Raw genomic sequence first — 24,098 nt, forward strand, 5'->3', positions numbered from 1 at the left:
ATATATTTACCAATACATGTAGTGTATCTACATACTTGTTATTTGATGGAAACCAACACAAATATATTTACCAATACACTTAGTGTATCTACATACTTGTTATTTGATGGAAACCAACACAAATATATTTACCAATACACGTAGTGTATCTACATACTTGTTATTTGATGGAAACCAACACAAATACATTTACCAATACATGTAGTGTATCTACATACTTGTTATTTGATGGAAACCAACACAAATATATTTACCAATACACGTAGTGTATCTACATACTTGTTATTTGATGGAAACCAACACAAATATATTTATCAATACATGTAGTGTATCTACATACTTGTTATTTGATGGAACCCAACACAAATATATTTACCAATACATGTAGTGTATCTACATACTTGTTATTTGATGGAAACCAACACAAATATATTTACCAATACACGTAGTGTATCTACATACTTGTTATTTGATGGAAACCAACACAAATATATTTACCAATACATGTAGTGTATCTACATACTTGTTATTTGATGGAAACCAACACAAATATATTTACCAATACATGTAGTGTATCTACATACTTGTTATTTGATGGAAACCAACACAAATATATTTACCAATACACTTAGTGTATCTACATACTTGTTATTTGATGGAAACCAACACAAATATATTTACCAATACACTTAGTGTATCTACATACTTATTATTTGATGGAAACCAACACAAATATATTTACCAATACACGTAGTGTATCTACATACTTGTTATTTGATGGAAACCAACACAAATATATTTACCAATACACTTAGTGTATCTACATACTTGTTATTTGATGGAAACCAACACAAATATATTTACCAATACACTTAGTGTATCTACATACTTGTTATTTGATGGAAACCAACACAAATATATTTACCAATACACTTAGTGTATCTACATACTTGTTATTTGATGGAAACCAACACAAATATATTTACCAATACACGTAGTGTATCTACATACTTGTTATTTGATGGAAACCAACACAAATATATTTACCAATACACGTAGTGTATTGGCGATCCGCTTCGCTAGGATTGCCCTTATAATCACTTTTGTCGTTTTGTGTGTGTGTGTGTCTGTGTGTGTACATTTCCAGTGTTCCAGTGTTCACGTATTATTTCTTCTGTGATTTTTTTGGCTTGGCCGATTTCGTTCAAACTTGGCTGGTAGGTCACACCTTAACCTTAGTTATAAGGAAAAATCTGAAAAAATTTTTTGCCCCGCCGTTGCCATAGCAACAGCCAAAAAAATGATTTTTGGATAGCTTCGCGCCAAATGTATCTCCTCCTACAAATTTGGGATAAAACACTTCAAACATAGCTCATTCTACTCAGCTTGAGTGTGGGCACAAAGTTACCATTTGAATTTTTGATATCTGTTTTCATTACCAAGAAATTTGACCCCAAAGTTGGGGTAACTTTTCACCAGCAACGGCTCGGCTGGTTTTGTTCATACTTCACAGGTAGGTCGTGCCGTCACTAATTGGAAAAAAATCCTGGCCCACCACTGCCATTGCAACATCCAAAAACTGATTTTTGAATACTTTCGCCCCAAATGTATTACCTCCTACCAGTTTTGTAAACAGTCAGCTGGCATCGGTGTCGCTGGGTGTATATGATAAAGGGAAGTTGTGCAACCAAATTTGCCGAGTTCGCAGTTTTTCGCCAATAAAAAAATAACTAAGGCAACAACTCACGGTTTTTCAGCATTTTTGTAATAAAGACATTATTCTCTATCAATAATCCGCCCAAAACAGGAACATTTCTACTAATTCTTGTGTTTTTTAGACGTTTTTCGAAAAACCTGCTATTAGGCTGCAAAAGTAGAACATTCCGGAGGGGGCGAAACGGAAGAGCCAAATTTAACGCGTAAAAATAGAACGCGTATTTTGACCTCTATGCGGTCATTGCCAAAGAGCCCTGCGTCCATCGCCTGGCGATGCTCTTCCGTTTCACCAGTTGCGGTTTTTGACTAAAATTTGGGCAGTACTGTCAGTCACGAAAATTGATGAATAAATTAATACACATAAAATATGAATCACGGGCTAATTCAATGGTCACCGAACACTCCACTACTAAACAATCTGTGGCAAGATAGTAGCGTACTGTATATTTGACCCAGATTTGACAAGCGTGGTACAGTTTGTTGTGCGTGTCCGTAATAACGCGCACAAAGGATTGTGGGACAGAGTTCTTTATTTGCTGGCATTCTTGACTTTTGACTGCAGTTCTTTTTTATATTTTAGAGTAAATGCTTTTGATATGCTCTTAGGTTTCTTAATATCCGTCTGAAATTCTGGACTGTTGTCACATTTTTCGATTAGGAGTCGTATATTTAAATTACTCACTGTGACTAGTGTTTTGCATTATGAAGTATATTTTTATGAAGGTCAACACACTGTACTTTAGGTAAATATTTACCATCTCGTTATTTCATTATTTCGCTTTCCAGCATTTACAGGAAACGCTTCATTCTAGAAAATGCTATCGCAAAACTGTTGGAAATAATAAATGTAACAGCAGAATACGTCCTAGCACAGTCACTCGACTAGGAGAGTGATTGTGGTCCTAGTAATAAACTAAGTGACTTCCAAAAACTGAATGGTGTTTGCGAACTTCGTATTGGTTATAAACCGACGTTAGCTTCACGTTTATGTCACACCATGGAAACAGCCAAAAACATGGTGCTTATTTTTGAGCGGAGCGGATCGCCAACCAGCCTACCGGCTTGTCTACATACTTGTTATTTGATGGAAGCCAACATAAATATATTTACCAATACACTTAGTGTATCTACATACTTGTTATTTGATGGAAACCAACACAAATATATTTACCAATACATGTAGTGTATCTACATACTTGTTATTTGATGGAAACCAACACAAATATATTTACCAATACACGTAGTGTATCTACATACTTGTTATTTGATGGAAACCAACACAAATATATTTATCAATACACGTAGTGTATCTACATACTTGTTATTTGATGGAAACCAACACAAATATATTTACCAATACACGTAGTGTATCTACATACTTGTTATTTGATGGAAGCCAACACAAATATATTTACCAATACACATACTATATCTACATACTTGTTATTTGATGGAAACCAACACAAATATATTTACCAATACATGTAGTGTATCTACATACTTGTTATTTGATGGAAACCAACACAAATATATTTACCAATACACTTAGTGTATCTACATACTTGTTATTTGATGGAAACCAACACAAATATATTTACCAATACATGTAGTGTATCTACATACTTGTTATTTGATGGAAACCAACACAAATATATTTACCAATACACTTAGTGTATCTACATACTTGTTATTTGATGGAAACCAACACAAATATATTTACCAATACACGTAGTGTATCTACATACTTGTTATTTGATGGAAACCAACACAAATACATTTACCAATACATGTAGTGTATCTACATACTTGTTATTTGATGGAAACCAACACAAATATATTTACCAATACATGTAGTGTATCTACATACTTGTTATTTGATGGAAGCCAACACAAATATATTTACCAATACACTTAGTGTATCTACATACTTGTTATTTGATGAAAACCAACACAAATATATTTACCAATACATGTAGTGTATCTACATACTTGTTATTTGATGGAAACCAACACAAATATATTTACCAATACATGTAGTGTATCTACATACTTGTTATTTGATGGAAGCCAACACAAATATATTTACCAATACACTTAGTGTATCTACATACTTGTTATTTGATGAAAACCAACACAAATATATTTACCAATACATGTAGTGTATCTACATACTTGTTATTTGATGGAAACCAACACAAATATATTTACCAATACATGTAGTGTATCTACATACTTGTTATTTGATGGAAACCAACACAAATATATTTACCAATACATGTAGTGTATCTACATACTTGTTATTTGATGGAAACCAACACAAATATATTTACCAATACACTTAGTGTATCTACATACTTGTTATTTGATGGAAACCAACACAAATATATTTACCAATACACGTAGTGTATCTACTTACTTGTTATTTGATGGAAACCAACACAAATATATTTACCAATACACGTAGTGTATCTACTTACTTGTTATTTGATGGAAACCAACACAAATATATTTACCAATACATGTAGTGTATCTACATACTTGTTATTTGATGGAAACCAACACAAATATATTTACCAATACATGTAGTGTATCTACATACTTGTTATTTGATGGAAGCCAACACAAATATATTTACCAATACACTTAGTGTATCTACATACTTGTTATTTGATGGAAACCAACACAAATATATTTACCAATACATGTAGTGTATCTACATACTTGTTATTTGATGGAAACCAACACAAATATATTTACCAATACACGTAGTGTATCTACATACTTGTTATTTGATGGAAACGAACACAAATATATTTACCAATACATGTAGTGTATCTACATACTTGTTATTTGATGGAAGCCAACACAAATATATTGACCAATACACGTAGTGTATCTACATACTTGTTATTTGATGGAAACCAACACAAATATATTTACCAATACATGTAGTGTATCTACATACTTGTTATTTGATGGAAACCAGCACAAATATATTTACCAATACATGTAGTGTATCTACATACTTGTTAGTCCCCGTTTGGGCGCAGTCAGAAAACGGGGACTTATGTTTTGACCTCTGTGTGTCTGTGCGTGCGTCTGTGCGTCGTCCGGACCTGTATCTTAAAAATGCCTGGACCAATCACAATCCAACTTCACACATACATCATACATGATATTATACATATGCACGTCAATTTGTTTGCTCGATCTGATTCAAGATGGCCGAATGGCGGCCATGTTTGTGCTAAAAATCATCAAAATCAAGCATTTTTCGGCTGTTTACAGATGGATTTTGTTCAAACTTAGTGTATACATTAAACATTATGGGACGTTGATGCAAATAATTTAGTTTTTCAGATTAGATTCAAAATGTCTGTCTGGCGGCCATTTTGTTTTAATGAATGGGCTTCTAGAGCCATATCTTCGACTTGTTTTGACCGATTATGTTCAAATTTTAAATATTCATTATACATCATGTCATAGGTAGACAGATATATTGGTTTGACGATCCTATTCAAAATGGCTAAATGGTCATTTTTGTGCTAAAAAATCATCAAATATCAAGCATTTCTGGCATTTATGGATGGATTTCATTCAAACTTGGTTACATACATTAGACATTACAGGTTCCTGATGCACATCATTTTATTTGTCAGATCAGATTCAAAATGGCTGTCTGGCGGCCATTTTGTTTTAATGAATGAGTTTCCAGACCCATATGTATGACTTGTTTTGACTGATTCTGTTCAAATTTTTAATATTCATTATACATCATGTCATAGATATACGAATATATTCGTTTGACGATCCTTTTCAAAGTGGCCAAATGGTGGCTATTTTTGTGCTAAAAATATCCTCAAATATCAAGCATTTCTTGCATTTATGGATGGATTTTGTTCATACGTATAACTTACATTAGACATTACAGGTTCCTGATGCATGTCATTTTATTTTTCAGATTGGATTCAAAATGGTTGACTGGTGGCCATTTTGTTTTAATGATTGGGCTTCTAGAGACATATCTCTTAAATGCTTTGACTGATTATATTCAAATTTTATATATTAGTTATACATCATGTTATATATATACATGTATTCAAAATGGCTGATTTTGAATGCTGTTCCAGAGCAATATCTCTCAATATGGACAAGTACTTGTTTGACAATCAGATACAAATGTCAATCATTTTAATGTTGAAAAATCATATTCCTGACATGGTTATATTCCAGCTATATTACTATAAACAAACTATATATCTTAAATTTTATAACTAACGGGGACTGTGCCATGCATGGCTTGTTTAATTGTAAATGAGAATTGTTCAATATCATATAATTTTCATAAAAGTTGGTCTTTATGTACCTAAATGAAAACGCTGGAGTGACCTCAGTAAAGTTAAATAAAATTCTTTCATTGTCAATAAACTCATAACTATTTGTTTTCGAATTTATGAATGATATTAATATTTACATTTTCTGTGTCAGATTGTTGGCCGAGAATTTGGTTAGGCCAAATAGTACAGTGTATTTCTTGTAACATTGAACATCAAACTAGGGTAGGTAACTTATGGTGAATAAAATATTTAGATAATTTTTATTTTGGTACAAATCAAGATTGATATTTAACAACAATGTTTCAGATCAAATTTATTTTCTCAAATATTACTTGTGACAATTCAAGACAATTAGTACATTGCACCTTGCATTGGTAGAACAAATTTATAATCTATAGCAACTTGCCATGGAAAATAAAATAAAATTTTCATAGTTTACCAGAGTTTCACAAATAGTTTTTCCCAACACAAACAATGAATGAAACTGACATTTATTTCCATAATGCAGATTTCCTAAATTTAGTAATCAACATTGCATATTATATTTTTAAAGTTGTATTAATAGTACATAATAACCAAATCATATTTCCTGTATATAAAAAAGCTATTAAAAAGTACACCATCAATCACCTGATAAACAGTAATTTTCTTTTGTTATCTTGTTTAATTTCACTTCCTTAAACTACAGTTCATGTTAGTGCCTATTTTTAGTCCCCGTTCGGACGGAGTTCGAAAACGGGGACTTATGTTTTGCCCTGTGTGCGTCCGTCCGTCCGTCCGTCCGTCCGTCCGTCCGTGATCACCTGTATCTCGAACATGCATGGACCGATTATGTTCAAACTTCACTCATACATCACACATTATATGGGACTTATGCACATGCATAATTCGATTAACGATAGCCGAATAGCGGCCATTTTAAGGCCGAAAATGCATCAAAATCGCACATTTTCACCATTCCGGACCCAGATCTCAGTTATGCATGGACGGATTTCGTTCAAATTTGGTACATACATTAAACATAATAGGACCTTGATGCACGTCATTTTTTTTTCCGGATCAAGTTCGAAATGGCCGACTGGCGGCCATTTTGTTTTAAAGAATTCAGTTCTGGATCCGTATCCGAGACATGTCTGGATTGATCAAGTTCAAACTTCACACACACAAGGTACATCATGTCACAAATATGTATGTGCATTTGTTTCATGATCCCATTAACGATAGCCAAATGGCGGCCGCTTTAAGGCCGAAAATGCATTGAAATCGCACATTTTCACCATTCCGGACCCAGATCTCAGTTATGCATGGACGGATTTCATTCAAATTTGGTACATACATTAAACATAATAGGACCTTGATGCACGTCATTTTTTTTCAGATCAAGTTCGAAATGGCCGACTGGCGGCCATTTTGTTTTAAAGAATTCAGTTCTGGATCCGTATCCGAGACATGTCTGGATTGATCAAGTTCAAACTTCACACACACAAGGTACATCATGTCACAAATATGTATGTGCATTTGTTTCATGATCCCATTAACGACAGCCAAATGGCGGCCGCTTTAAGGCCGAAAATGCATTGAAATCGCACATTTTCACCATTCCGAACCCGGATCTCAGTTATGCATGGACGGATTTCATTCAAATTTGGTACTTACATTAAACATAATAGGACCTTGATGCACGTCATTTTGTTTTCCGGATCAAGTTCGAAATGGCCGACTGGCGGCCATTTTCTTAAAGAATTCAGTTCTGGATCCGTATCCAAGACATGTCTGGATTGATCAAGTTCAAACTTCACACACACATGGTGCATCATGTCACAAATAGATATGTGCATTTGTTTCATGATCCGCTTAACAATAGCTGAATGATGGCCATTTTAAGACCGAAAATGCATTAAAATCACGTATTTTCACAATTCCGGAACCAGATCTCAGTCATGCATGGATGGATTTTGTTCAGATTTAGTACAATGTGTTGTACATATGCAGGTGCATTTCGGTCATGATCTGCTTTGAATGTATATGTCACTCAAATATGAACGGAACGGGGACGTGTCATTGACAATGACTTGTACTATCTGTATTGTAAATAATTATCTTTCATATTGTGTATTTACAGAAACCTTTATTCGACTTGCCTTACTACAGTGTGGTATCTCAGTCACTACAAGTGTCTATGACCACATGCAGGAGGTGATGGGTCATTGCCGTGACTATGGTTACCATGGCATCATTGCACAAAACTCAGAGTACTGCATCTTTGATCCACCAAAAATGTTCTCTTCCCATCAAATGAAGTTGACCAGAAGTGGTAATTTATTGACCACCCAGTATCTGATGGACGAAGTGGCTAAAGAACTTGATTTGAATCCCAATCGGATGGTTGTGTTTGCTGCCCTCATTGGTGAGTAGTAGAGTAGAATGGATTATACAGGTTGTATTGTAATGTTTGTAAGGGAGGTGATAAAAATCAGAGGTTTCCGACCTGGGGAATTCCAAGGAGCTACCTTGTGAGTAGTGTATAATAGCCAAGTTTCCAACCCCTTCTATGACCACATGGCATGTCAAACTTCTATATATGCTTAACTAAAGCTTTAAGTAGCCTGCTAGAAATAGTAAAAATATCTAATAATTATTTATGTCATAATCAGAGAGCAAAACAAATATACAATTTTGTAAAAACTAAATTCCTTTTAATTAGCTTCAAAAAGGTAACATTGTAATCTTTTTATGCTAACATTTCTATATGGGTCCGAAACCAGGGACATGTTTTGACCTCCGTGCGGTGCACCTATATCTCCAACATGCTTAGTCCAATCATATTCAGACTTCAAAAATGCATCACATATTTTGGGTGGCATATGCACTTTCATTCATTTCATGATCCGATTCATTCTTGTACTTAAAATTCAGGAAAATCAAGCATTTCTGCCATTTCAGAGCCAGATCTTGATCATATTGTTTGTTCTAGTTTAGTACGAGTTGAACTTAAGGTAGAGTTGCTTTGGCATAAATTATATTGCAAACCACAGATGTACAATCAAATTTATCTTTATAAACTTCAATACTGTGGATCATTTTCATATTGTGCCTCCCAAACAGTAGACCAGTATTAGTGGCCCCGGCTTCTTCTTTGAAAGGCTATCCTAAATTTTGAATTAATTATGCCTCCAATACTCTCTCAGAACACAGGAGTTCTTTCTAAACTTTTTTTTGATTAGCAGATTTCACTTAGTATCAAAATTAAATCCCAATGAATAATTGAGACACTCAGTTGTATATAATAAAATAGCCATTCTCAATTATAGCTGAAATAATTAATTGACATGAAAATGATAAAAACACTGACTGCTACCTGTTTTTTTTAGTCCATGAAAATATAGCTTGATGGGAAAATTAAATCTGATTATTTCAAGAGCTGAATAACCCATGATATTTAGAACTAAAATAAAATATAATCTGTTTTCAGCAACCTTTTCCTACCCATTTTAAAATGAAATGAGCTGAAAATTATTCATTCCTGTGTAAATTAGTGATAGTCATTCCACCAATGTAATATATTATATAATACCAGAGGTACATTACTTGGGGTTTGCAACTCGCATAGTACTGTATGGTGACATCATGTCAAGATGCCATTCAAGTCTCTTCTCGTAGATAGCGAGACTGAGGCTACGACCTTCTGACATGACGCATATCAATGTTCAAGGTTTGTAATGAAAAAAATAAACTTTTCTTGTCACTATCATAGTGAAAAATGTAATACATCGAAAATGTACAGAAAATATAGTTCTCGTAATCCGTCATATCGTGGGCAGCTATTTTGATCCACCTGGACATCCCAGTATCCTAGTTACCTCGGGCATGCGCATTCGCATTCGCATTTTTTCTGAGTTGGAACGTTTATGCGAGAGCGAGATTGTGACGGGATCTTGGTATCATGTCACCGTAGTTACAAACCCCAAGTAATGTACCTCTGATAATACAAATGACATATTTTGACCATACATAATGTTGTCTATCACATGCTCTACTATAAGAGAAAATATGGTAGGTGTAATCAAGCAAATGTGATAATAGTTTGATGTTTGTTTTTACAGGTAACCATATTGTACCTGATGAAGACTTGGCTCTGTTTCACTGGTTTCTGCTGGGCCCTGGACACCCTCTTGCTGGATTAAAGGTATTGTTTCATTTACACCTTGCAAATATGTAAAACATCACTACCGGAACAAGCTGAAAACATAGTGTTCAAATGATGCGGTTTTAACTTGGTACAATATTGGTTACAAATTAGCTATTTTACAGGATTCTTTATATACGGTAGTCCCCATTGGACATAGATGTCTGTCTGTCTGTCAATTCATCCATATAGCAAGTAACCCACCCTTTCATTCCAACATATGCCTATGGGTACAAGACCCCCAAGCCCTTAATTTTTTTTTTTTTAAACCCACATTCTCAGATTTGCAAATGACCTACGTTTATGAATATGTTAAAATGTTTGGACCATACAAGGTTGTATATGACACATCTCGACTCTGCAAATGTACCCAATGCAATTAGTTGTGTTGTCATGCAAGATATATAACCAAAATATCAAGTCATTAGATAAAATAATGGTTTTATTAGCTCTGCAGTCATTGTAGGTGACAGAGCAGAGCTGTTCATATACATGTAGGTAGTTGTATGTCCTTGTCTGTCCGTCAACAATTGAATTTTGACTTTTTCTTGTAAACTACCAACTCAATTGCTTTGATACATGGTACAGTACTCATTCCGCCCAACCTCCTGCTTATTGCTTAATTTCCGACCGCTATTTTTTTCGCTTGCTTGCGTTCGCTTTTGTTCGCTCGCTAGCTCGCTTTTATTCGCTCGCTCGCTCGCTCCTGCTATGGCTGGCTTCAGAAACATCGTCCGCTTGTATACATTGTATGTATAAACTTGTGTTTTTATTCGTAATAAATTTAGGTTTTAATGACGATTCAAAACACAACGCCTATTGCTTCTCTGTTTTGGGAAGGGGACAAAGACGCCTTCAAATCACTTGGCACATTGTAACGTTTGCTACGCAAGTCGAACTGTGACCTGTATTTACATATTTACGTCCTTGTGTGTGTAGTTCAAGCAGCTATATAACTGGTCAATCGCGATATGTATTGAGTACTAGTATTTGTGTGTTGTGTGTGTGTGTGTGTGTTTTTGTGTGTGATTTTGACTAAATTTATTCCAGACAGCACTCAAAATAATTTGACACTTTGTTATTTGCGAACGCAACTCACACTATGATCCTTACTCAATTTGCATAAGTAATATGAATGCTGTAGTTCAGAAAATTTATCAGTTAACTTTTGCTCGTATCTGGGTGCGCAAAACAAAACTGCACATATAATTATCGCATAGCTGAATTTCTACAAATCAATTGAACTACTAGTATAATGACTGTGACGATTAATCGCTTGTCTGAGTACATGCGGCGACGAATTATTGGATTGGCAGCAGCCGGACGAAAAATGAAAGATCTCGGAACAGTTAATTGTTGAGGAAAACAAAACAAACGCAGCCAGTGATACATTTTAAAAACAAAAATACAAAATAAACGCAATCAGAGGCGCCGACCACGCGCGTTGGAGATAAATAAAACGTGTTGTGACAGTCTCGCCAAACTCTTTCACTCGCGCAATATAATTATGTTATTTCCCAAAGCACTTATATTTAATACATTGACGAAAAACACCGCAAGAAAAATGTAAATCAGGCTTGTAATTACTGGTAACTCTACTCGAACGCAATGTTGATCACTGTAAAAGTGGATAAATTCGAATCGTCATCAAATTCAAAATTCAAGCAATCTCGTTGAATGTCAAAAATGAACTTGATGTGTAGAAAGACAAAAACAACATATTAGAGTGCAAAAAAAGCTAGCAGCAAAGAACGAGAAGTGCATGTGGGAAAGCGATGAGTGAACTTGAGGAAAATTATGCTGATGTGAGAACAAGCCATATACCCGCGGAGTACTCGCTAAAACATCGAGAAAATGTGCCATTTCAAAGGGCACCCTTACAAATAATGTCTGCGATTGTGTGAACATGACGTGCAAACAAGGCACAGAGCTTGTGGTCCACCAAGGAAACTTAGTGATGGCGCAGTTAGATGTATACGGCTGTTGAAAACAGAGACTCCTTCGATCTCATATAATCAGGTTCACGTGGATGTATCATTTTCAACTATTACCAACAACACTATGATACTAAAGACATTGTGAAATTCTTTTGTTTTTATGTAGAAAAATACAGTAATTTTACCAAGTAAAATCATATTTATTAAAATTGTTGTTCATACATGAGTTGTCAAACACACTACATAGTTTGTAATTTCATCTAGCTCCTTTCAGTCACGATTCAAGACAAATAAAAGGCACAAATGTAGATAATATAGCAAATTATATTTTTTCTGTAATATTCGTGTGTAATCAGTAATTATGAAAAAAAAATTACGGGTACATATGGAATACATTTCGTTATGAATTATTCTTAATATCAATTTCTAAATTATCTTGTCAAAATCAGTTTTTTTTCAGGGTTTTTCCCCCAAAACGAAAGAATTTCATAATGTCGGGAACGGGAAGTTTTTTTAGTCCCCGTTCGGACGCAGTCCGAAAACGGGGACTTATGTTTTGCCCTGTGTGCGTCCGTGCGTCCGTGATCACCTGTATCTCGAACATGCATGGACCGATTGAGTTCAAACTTCACTCATACATCACACATTATATGGGACATATGCACATGCATTTTTTTCATGATCCGATTAACGATAGCCGAATAGCGGCCATTTTAAGGCCGAAAATGCATCAAAATCGCACATTTTCACCATTCCGGACCCGGATCTCAGTTATGCATGGACGGATATTGTTCAAATTTGGTACACACATTAAACATAATAGGACCTTGATGCACGTCATTTTTTTTTTTGGATCGGGTTCGAAATGGCCAACTGGCGGCCATTTTGTTTTAAAGAATTCAGTTCTGGATCCGTATCTGAGACATGCTTGGATTGATCGAGTTCAAACTTCACACACACAAGGTACATCATGTCACAAATATGTATGTGCATTTGTTTCATGATCTCATTAACGATAGCCAAATGGCGGCCGCTTTAAGGCCGAAAATGCATTGAAATCGCACATTTTCACCATTCCGGACCCGGATCTCAGTTATGCATGGACGGATTTCATTCAAATTTGGTACATACATTAAACATAATAGGACCTTGATGCACGTCATTTTTTTTTTCGGATCAAGTTCGAAATAGCCGACTGGCGGCCATTTTGTTTTAAAGAATTCAGTTCTGGATCCGTATCCGAGACATGCTTGGATTGATCGAGTTCAAACTTCACACACACAAGGTACATCATGTCACAAATATGTATGTGCATTTGTTTCATGATCTCATTAACGATAGCCAAATGGCGGCCGCTTTAAGGCCGAAAATGCATTGAAATCGCACATTTTCACCATTCCGGACCCGTATCTCAGTTATGCATGGATGGATTTTGTTCAAATTTGGTACATACATTAAACATAATAGGACCTTGATGCACGGATCAAGTTCGAAATGGCCGACTGGCGGCCTTTTTGTTTTAAAGAATTCACTTCTGGATCCGTATCCAAGACATGTCTGGATTGATCAAGTTCAAACTTCACACACACATGGTACATCATGTCACAAATAGATATGTGCCTTTGTTTCATGATCTGCTTAACAATAGCGAAATGATGGCCATTTTAAGGCCGAAAATGCATCAAAATCACGTATTTTCACAATTCCAGAACCGGATCTCAGTCATGCATGGATGGATTTTGTTCAGATTTAGCACAATGTGTTGTACATATGCAGGTGCATTTCGGTCATGATCTGCTTTGAATGTATATGTCACTCAAATATGAACGGAACGGGGACGTGTCATTGACAATGACTTGTTTATTATTATGATTTATTGGGAACGGAAAGTCTTTATTGTAGTGCTTCGCCTCGGTTGACAATGAGCTCTTCGGGTCGCTAAAACTGTATGTCCACCTCTGTTGGGGTGAACATTTGTATTATTATACTGAATAAATCTTAAAACAGAAATTGTGGCACTCAATCATGGCAATCTTCCAGGTCATCGTTAGAAAGATTTTCTGAGGTAAATTTAATCTTGAAGGATTGCAGGAAATTGACCCTTACCGATTCATATTTATGAATTAATCGGAATTCAGGTACCATAGTGTTTGTAACAGAAAAAGAAGAAGAAAAAACTTTCGCGTGGGATTTTTCATGCAAACATTGTGAATGGTTTCCAGACACTGATTCCTTTTTAACTTTCGATTTTTCTAAGACTCATGACCGGAGACGTCGTTGAGATGCAGGTGCGATTCCTCTTAGCAACGCGGTTCTATTTATTTCCAAAGCGTGTGGTCAGCGCCTTTGATTGCGTTTATTTTGTTCTTTTATTCACGTAATCACTGGCAGCGTTTGTTTTGTCGCGTCTCACAACTTAATGTCCAAGCTGACTTTGTTTTGGCTGTAAGTGAACTACGTACAGCTCATGGAAGTATTTTGCCTAGAGTTCGCAAAACGGAATACCCTGCAAAATTTGAATCCTTTATTTTATAACGAGACATTGGGCGCAAAAATAAAAACCATAATTGTAATTCAACAAGTTTATCTAACGTGTTAGTCCGCTTGCCAGCCACCTAGTTAATAAAACGCGATCACCATTGATGTCGGCTTCGACAACTTCGGACAAGTAAGATGGGCGCTGGCTGACATTACATTTGCAAGTATTGTATTTGTTTGACAAATTGTACACTACGGTCATTCTATAACAATCGATACTATACTATTCCTGCAGATATTTTTCAATTGTTATAGGTGCCATGGATTTACATATACTACAACTTGACCCGTGTTAAATCCAAACCATGCATGCATGACAACCGTCCCCCTACACACGGTTACTCAATGAATACCGTACTCTACAGTAGACATTTTTCGCTCTCCACCAAAAATAGAATGGTTTTATTTCATATTAGTTGTGCCTGTGTCAGTGCTGTATTTGATTTCCCATGCTTGGTTCGATCTTGTTTATGGTGGACATTATTACTACGCGTATGTATTATTACCAATTTTATATGGCAGTGTGATCCACCGTATTTTTTCAACGGTCGTTCTATAAATTTCTGATTGTATTTATTTATTTTTTAACATCATAAAAACAAAAATGATACACTTGTACATGAAACAGTAGGTAATGACCTGTAAATGCGGGCGGTTGCGCTGTCAGGCGAGCGAGCGAGTGGATACTTCGGATTTACGCGGTCTAAAAAAAGCGGAAATTGTCTGGTCAAATTGAAAAAAGCGAGCAAAAAAAAGCGAAGCCGGAAGCGGGCGGGCGGGAGGTTGGGCGAAATGAGTACTGTATGTAGGTACCTTGAATGAACTTCTATTATAATAGTTCCTATTGTGACATTAGTGGAACACTCAAGGATGAAACAGCAGAGCTATTTAGATTGTACTGTATATATTGATCATGGAATGGTACCGCACAAATTACACTTGGATTGTACTGTATATATTGATCAGGGAATGGTACCACACAAATTACACTTGGATTGTACTGTATTTATTGATCAGGGAATGGAAATTTGCTGTGGGACCGCTAAGTTTAGTTCTTGACAATTCAAAAATTTATAGTTAATGTGCAGTGATTTGAAAATTGCATTTAAACGTCATCATGTGGTGTTAGTCCACATTCCTTCCATAATAATTGCATTATATTGGCATGGTTAGTGTGCCATACAATTGCCCCTGTATCTTCTGTCCCTCAGCTCTGTGGATTTGTTTTTATATTTTACAGATCAAATCAATAAATGAACTCTTTATATGGTGTGGATCTTACTAAACAGGAATGGTTGTTTCACAGTGTAGTGTCTCCAGTGTCATATCTTGTAGTCTTGCCATTCAATAGATTTGATCTAGTGAACCTGTTCTAGTATGTCATTGTCCTTTGTATGAACTGCAACCTCAGTCAGTTATGCAATCTAATCCCATTTATTGGCATTTTTCAATATGGATTTGAACTGTTCGGTTGTTTTTATCAAGATTTGAAACATACTTAATATTCTTTTGTGTTCTTTGTGTAAATTTTCGTATTTTTGTATTCATTGTGGAGATTAATTTCAGCATGCATGATGTGCACTTTAAAAACCCAACCACGTAATTATTTATTGGCTCTGAATCTTCTGACAGTTAATTGTTTGGTTCTCCAAAATGTCAGTCTTAGATTTCTAGCGTCTGTGTGCAAAAACAAAAATGGAGATGAGTTTGTTGTGTGTGTGTGTGTGTGTAAGCAAATCCTCAAACATAGTACATACATGGAGGTAATGTGCAGATATGAATATGTTTCTTTCTGTGCATATTAAGTAGTTAATTTGTATATAGATTTTCTCATTTCAGCCTGTGTAAATAAAATCTCAAACATTCTCAAAGATTTTGTGCATAGGACAGTTTTAGGGTCATGTTTTTATGCATACTGAATAGCTTAATTCATATCAATTTTTTTATTTCAGCCTAGTATAGTTAAATTTGGGTGATTTTGTAGACTTTATTAGAAAGAGAATAATGATCTAGTTGGATCTAATTATCTTGAACCCACTAGTATACCAATTTTAATAGGCTTACATGTACAGTAATAATCCATGTTATGTTAATTTTTTAGCTTTTTCACTGATATCTCAAGTACTAATCATCACATATCAATGAAACTTGGTACATAGATGCTATATGACAATAGACAGACCTGATTAGTTTTGCGTTAAAATCTGTACTTATTAATTCCCTTATTATCATAATTCATAATTTGTTGCTTCTAATCACATTTCAATGAAACTTTACATAGATGGTCTGTTACATTGCGCAGACCTTATTAGTTTTACACTCAAATCTGTTTATATTAATTTTCTGATTTGCATAATTAGTTTTCATCTATTTCTAAATAATGAAATATCTTTCAAAATAATTGGTAATATTTATTCATGAAACTATTTTTACCTTTGTGTCTTTCTGAATGTCTTTCACTTATTTTTCATTCATACACAATTGCCCGGAAGTCTTGTACCAGCATATTTATTTTAAATGTCATGAATCGTAGCTTTTACCAGTCATAAGAAAGTTATTATTTGAAGAGTACACCTCTTGATAATGGGGGAATTATGTCCACCTGCTCCAAAATTTATCAAGAATTTGTTGAATTAATAAAAATCTTTAATAAAATGGTTAAACATTACATGTATTGTCTTCATTGGCTTGCCTGTAGTGAAGTGAAGGGAAAGTCATAGTTGTAGCAAAATGTCTGCTGTCCAATGTTTTCATTTTAAATTTTTTTTTGACACAGTAAATCCAATAATATTTAGCTACAGAGAATGGAACAAAATATGTTGAAATGTCCAAACTGTCTGATTACTGCAAATAAAAATCTGAAAGTAATACTCAAACGTTTTTAGGTTTGTATAAATATATCAATAGGTTTAGGTTTTAAAAAGGCTTTCATTTTATGTATTAATATATCTGCTGGCTTGTGTATGTTTAATTTGCAATTTCTTGAAAAGAAACTTAAAACAAAATATTTGGGATATTACAAGCAATTGTTCTGCCTCAAGAAAAAGTTCTTCTTTACAGATACTTGTTCTGTCACTAATATCAACTTCTCCGTTCACCACATAAAATAGTTTAGGGATCGAAATACTCTGGTGCACACTGCACTATGCACATAGATTATTAGCTAGTGCAAGTAAACTCAAAATTTAATGTGCACACTGTGCATGTAGAAATTAACACAACAATTTCTCATTATATTCACTAAGGCTAAATTAAGTTCAACCAACATTGTAAGACAACTAAAAAAAGCAAATTCTTTTGTGATCGCATCAATCGAGAACCAGTCAATTTTATTTAAACTTTAAAAAGTGGTGCATTTCACAACAAGTTGGTGCAGGTAAATTTCAAATTTAACATGCACACTGTGCATGCAGGGAAAAAATTCTATTTCAATCCCTGTAGTTGTAAATTATATTCAAATTTCCCTTGCCAGAAGAGACATAGGGAAATATATTATAAGACTGTTTTTAAGTATCTAGTATACCAGCTGGCAAGTTATCCAAATTGACCCCAGACCACTTGTCAGTATCACCTCAGATTATACAGTGGTGGGATTTATAAGCCTTTTCAAGTTTTTTCATATGGAAAATGTACTGATGTTGCACACATTCTGTCTGTTATAAACTAATCAGTTAACTGTTCGTATTGTACAGTGCGAGTCTTTGTTTTTTAGCTCCGCTGTCCTGAGAGGATCGAGTGGACCTCATTGGTTGACAAAACTTGTTGTTGTCCGCCCGTTTTACGTCATCTGTCAACTTTTTTCATTCAAATGACTTCTTCTCTAAAACCTTCAGCTGGATTGCCTTGCTATTGACAGCACACGTCCTTTGTCAGATTTATTCATTTCATGCCATTATATGTAAACAGTGTTGTTGGCCAGTATTGTCGAGAATTGATGTTGTAGGTGAGGCTTCTCTAAGTCTAAAATAAAAAACTTGTAATTAAAACGCAATTGCATTGTAATTCAGTTTAATTAAAATCCAATTAAAACACAACCCTATATAGGAACGTGTTTTAATCAAGTTCATATCACAACTATATAAAAAGTCAATTCAACTACATTAAAAGTTAATCCAATGTGCGTCATCACAAGGATGGTATGAGATGAATGTGCGTGTCCCTAGCATCCTAGTGTGTTCTATTCATTTGCATACAAGTGTCATTCTCTTAACTTGCGTTGCAGTCCCATTATCGGTTGTGATTAAAGGAATAACTTATTTCTGGGCACCAATGTATTTATGGTTATGGACACATTGGCAACATCTTAACTAAATTGTTAGTTAGTAATATCAGTGGTTTTAAGGCATCTTGGCAGTACTTGTCATTGTAGTTCTCTCGTACCACTGGTTATCTGAGGGTGAAAAATAATTCAACTATTCAATATTGTTCTCAAATTTTTTTTTTTTTTTTTTTCCCCTTCAACTCAACATGTTCTTATGAATGAGTTTGTCTTTCTCTATAGCAGGCCCGAACTCATCAACTGGTGATGCCCCCCACTGATACTGTGATACATGCAGTTGCAGCTTATGTGCGGAATCTTCCAAGTGTTGATGATCTAGATGCTATTGCTCGTGACGTTTTCCAGAATTCTCAATTTTCCTTGGAAGATAAAATCACTCGTTTCAAACAATGTGTCCATTATTATTACGCTGGAACAAGACAATTCTGGAAACAGAAGAGAAGTAAGCTTGCATGGATATCTTAGTTTTTACTAGAAAATATAAATGAGATGTTGAAGTATTTTAAGTAAGCAGGAATATGCAAATACTTTACTATACCAGCTTTATCAGCGATATTTTTGTAGGTTTTTTTTTAGCTCCGCTGTGTGGATGAAGTCGAGTGGAGCTTATAGTATTAATGATTGTCAGTAAGTGTCCATCGGCATCGTCAACTTTACGTTTTAGACTTCTTCTTAAAAACTACAAACTGTATAGCTGTGAAACTTTCTAGGAAGGTACCTTGGGTGGTTCTCTCTCAGATTTGTTCATTTCGTGTGGATATGTTCAAGTGTCTTATTTATGGCGAATATTTTTGGTCAAAAATGCTGTTTTCGACTTCTTGAAAACCGCTAGCCCAAATGCTATAATAGTTTGTATGTATGTATTTTGGGTGGACCTCTCTCAGATTTGTTCATTTGGTGATGATGTCTTCAATTTTCCAATTTTGATGAATATTTTTGTCATTTTTGGTAAGAAATTATATTTTCGACTGCTTCTTGGAAACTGCTTGTCCAATTTCTTTGATATTGTATATGTAGGTATATCAGGTGGACCTCTGTCAAGTTTGTTGATTTTGTGACAATATCTTCAATTCTCTACTTTTAGTGAAATATTCTCTGGAACAAAATCAAGAAAGTTGGTGTCTTGCGATATTAAAGCAGCTTGCATTAAGTTTAAATTGCTTCTTAGTCATTGCTTTCAGAGCATGCATCACAAGCAGCTGCTAGTTTTCTCGTTATATGCAGTGAAATTAGACAAAATTTGACTTATAACATTAAGGTATCCAAATATATTTTTGTGAGATATTTCCAAGAGATATGTGAAAAGTCGCAAATGCCCCTCCAACACGCAATCACTCTATTCAGAGTATCAGCCGGGAAACTCTTGATGATTGATAATGTCATTTCAGATGCCAGGCCTCCAATGATGGCATTTACACCAGGGGGTGTATATTACAGGGATCCAGAAGAGACTGGTTACAGAGATCCAGCAGAAACCCAGGTATGGTTATACCTAAAGTCAATATCCCAAGTTTACTCCTTGGAATACTAAATTGTCTGCACAGACTTGACCAACACTCAATGAGGGCTGAACATAAAAATAGCTACAGTACTGATTTCTATTTTATTATTTAACTGAAATGAGTAAATCTAATTTTTGCGATAACATAGTGGATGAAATTGGGATTTAATGTCTCAGGTAAAATGTATGGTTATACAGTTATGATTGTCAATTTGTTTTTTAGGGTTGGCAGCCACCATTCAGTGAAATTACAGGTGCCAATGCTATGGGTATACCACCACAGCCACCAGTACCGCCAAAACAGCAGCTGTCATCGGCACCCCAGATTGTAGTACAACCGCCTGAACAGACTCGGACCAACCTGGAAAGTGCTTTTGAGTCTGAGATGGAAACTCGCATAGAAGAAGACTTAGAGAAACACATGGATGATTTGACACTGAAAAGCATTGATGATGATTGTATGAATGCTAATGATACATCTGATCAAGAAAGAACAGTTAGTGCTTTGGAAAACCAACCACCACAGTCTGTTCCAGCGTATAGTGGTGAAGTAGAGAAAACAATACAAGGGTATGTTTCCTGTCTGGGTGATCTCAATAATATCTATCACCATATTTGCTATATTAGAAGCGCACATACAGTGACAATTCAATTTAGTTTGCTTTCTTGGCAAATAAGGTATTGCCCTTGAAATACAATTTGACATATTTTGTATACGACTTATGACATGTAGTTTGTGTTTACATTTAGTGTGGATCAGCTTTCATCCTCTGACACCAGCAGTACAACCAGCACAAGTAGTAATGGTACATCAGGTAGTGAACGCATCATGCACGCTGGATGGAGTGACCAATCAGTACAACATGTACCCATGCAAACACCACCACACAGTCCTCAGGTTTGAATTCAATAAACATTGTATTTTGAAATTGTGTGTTTATGACTTGTTGTTCATCTCAACTTCTACAGTAACAGCAGTACTGTTAAAATTGTAGATGTGCACATGTTCTTGTACTCTGCTTGATCTGTCTACATCATATGCACTACACCATTCAAAAAATGGTTGTGGTTGCAACTATAGTACTTTGTTACTATGACTAACCATGACACACAATTTTGATAACTTTATGAACTTATTAGCTTGCATGTAAACATTCATTGTTAGCCCCTTGTATGCACATGCACAGTTATGTATGACCTAAAAAGAAGTACAGTATGCGAGTACCAAGATGCAAGTAGCAAGGAGAAAAATGGCATATGCCGGGAGTAAAATGTATAACTTTTGAGTGACGAAAACACCCAGGAAAACAGGCATATGTGAGGGTGAAATGAGTAATTTGCTACAGGTGTTGAAATCAACAGAGTGGGTGGTCAGTGCGAGTAGCACTTGTGCAAAATCTTGTGGTGAAATGGTACTAGATCCACTGCTGAAAGGGCACTGGTACTAGTGAGATTGTACACAATATGAGGGTATCGTTATTGCACCATCAACGACGTATTGTGTTATTGTTGCACTAAGTAATTATTGCCTGGTAAATGTTGCATTACGATGACAGTTACCTTTTAAACTGTGCCATCCTGCACAGGAAAAACTGTGTTGATTGTGCACTGTATTGGATAGTGCTTACTATCATGTGTAATTACAATAAACTCAACAACCACATTGTCACTAATTGTTTTCTTCTGACAGAGTGCCTCATCCACACCAGGAAGTCATTCATCAAGCTCTGGAAGCTCTACGACCAGTATTCCGTCCCTCATGTCACAGCCAATACCACCCTGTATGGTAGTCAGTGTGCCTAAACTGCCAATGGTATCTTCAGATGTCCTTAGGATAGCTCGTCATCGTCATCAAGAAGGACTGATGATGCCTCAGCTCTTCCAAGTACTACAACATGTAAGTGGAAATGTTTTATAAGCAAGGACAAGTTTGTTTCACTATTGCCTTGTATTCGCTAGAAGTTTAAATACTGGCTCTAAGTTGAAGTAAAATGCAAATAAATTTGTTGTGAATATGTAGATATGTGAACAGATAGTTTACATGTTTGTTTCCAGGGTGAGATTAAGATACCCTGCTCACTTGAGGATGAAACCAGTCGAGAGCTTCCTTCATCAGCCTTATTATTCCGACTCATCCGTCAGTATGTGTACGGCATACTGTTTAGTGTACAGCATCTCAATGACAGGAAGAAAAGACAACAAAAACGTAAGTATTATCTCAGCATGACTGTTTGAGTGACTGGTTTCAAACCTTTATGCTTGAGGCTACTCATTTGATATTTGGCCCATCATTTATTCCAGAACCCCTAATTGTATAGCTCCTGTTTGTTCCCTTAGTTTCAATGACCAATACTCATTTACATTGTTGGTGTTCATGTTACCAATCATGACGCATGCTTGAATGTGAGTGGTCTGGACAGAGTTACACCTTGCCAACAAATCTTAGTTCCAAAGGAGTCAAGATTGAAACTTGGCATGTACCAACTGCCTGAATGCTCTTCACAAACCAAAATCTGCTGCCTTACTTGGCACAAACCACATCCTTGTTATTGAACTAAAGAGAACTTGTACTAATTAATATGAATTAGTAGCAGTAGGGGATAGTGTAGCAAGCTTTTGCAAAGATATTACTGTACTTGGCGCCACCCTCCACTTTTTGGTCATTTCGCTAAGTGCCCATCCCATTCAAAATGGTTTGCATCAAAAGTTTTACAATCAAGCACATGTACATTGTCTGTGTTCCCACACACCCTTACAATTTTAACATCGTAAATATTGAAATAAAATGTGCAAATTTTTTTTGACCATTCATTATTCATTGTAAAAGTGTTATGGAAATCAATGACAACACAATTTTATTTTCCACAAAGAGACATACAGTAAAATCTGTATTAGATGTTGCATCCCAAATAGAAGTCACATCCCATTCTTTTTGAAAAATTGAGAAACAAAAAATCACAATTTCTCATATGTGTAGATTCTCTAATAGAAACCCCATCCTCTCTGTTGCATTGTACCATTTTAATAAAATATTTAATAAAATATAGATTTTTCAGTTACTGTAATATTACCTTCAATCTGGCACATTGTCGTTTTCATACACCCCTCTAAAACGCATGGATTTTGGGGCTGAGTAGCGTGGGTGCAGTAGTATATGGAAAGAAGTTCAGCTCAACATTCAGGTGTATCAGATTGCGATTTCGGCACAAGCGTAGGTCATGATGAACGTGATTTCGGCACAAGCGTAGGTCATGATGAACGTGATTGCGGCACAAGCGTAGGTCATGATGAACGTGATTGCGGCACAAGCGTAGGTCATGATGAACGTGATTGCGGCACAAGAGTAGGTCATGATGAACGTGAATGTTAAATGCATTGGTTACCATATATTAACAGGTAATATGTTGTATATGCATTCAAAGTGTTATTTTAAATTTACAAAACAACTTCCGAGTATTAATGAACTCGTCGTTGGCGAGAAGGCTCAACACGCTGCAGTTTCACAACAGTTTTGGGACAAACTAAAAGTTGTTTTTACATTGCTGGTGCATTATGTATCAAATTCAGATTTTATGCCGAGGTGGGAGAGTACGTCAGGGATACA

General features: G+C 35.5%; 1 protein-coding gene across 2 annotated transcripts in view; it reads left to right on the forward strand.

The window, feature by feature from the left end:
• Window positions 1-24,098, forward strand: part of LOC100371336 (constitutive coactivator of PPAR-gamma-like protein 1 homolog) — a 69,465-nt gene that overhangs the window by 14,673 nt on the left and 30,694 nt on the right. The window contains exons 2-9 of one of the 2 annotated variants that reach the window (XM_085497242.1): window positions 8,176-8,460; window positions 10,157-10,239; window positions 19,216-19,435; window positions 20,382-20,473; window positions 20,718-21,064; window positions 21,245-21,392; window positions 22,185-22,391; window positions 22,550-22,700. In XM_085497242.1, the coding sequence (XP_085353368.1) occupies window positions 8,176-8,460; window positions 10,157-10,239; window positions 19,216-19,435; window positions 20,382-20,473; window positions 20,718-21,064; window positions 21,245-21,392; window positions 22,185-22,391; window positions 22,550-22,700 (1,533 nt within the window). The remainder of the gene's footprint in view (window positions 1-8,175; window positions 8,461-10,156; window positions 10,240-19,215; window positions 19,436-20,381; window positions 20,474-20,717; window positions 21,065-21,244; window positions 21,393-22,184; window positions 22,392-22,549; window positions 22,701-24,098) is intronic. The other variant, XM_085497243.1, reaches the window with a different exon arrangement.

Source organism: Saccoglossus kowalevskii, chromosome 3 (genome assembly GCF_978046115.1).
Source record: "Saccoglossus kowalevskii chromosome 3, keSacKowa6.1, whole genome shotgun sequence".
Lineage (NCBI taxonomy): Eukaryota > Metazoa > Hemichordata > Enteropneusta > Harrimaniidae > Saccoglossus > Saccoglossus kowalevskii.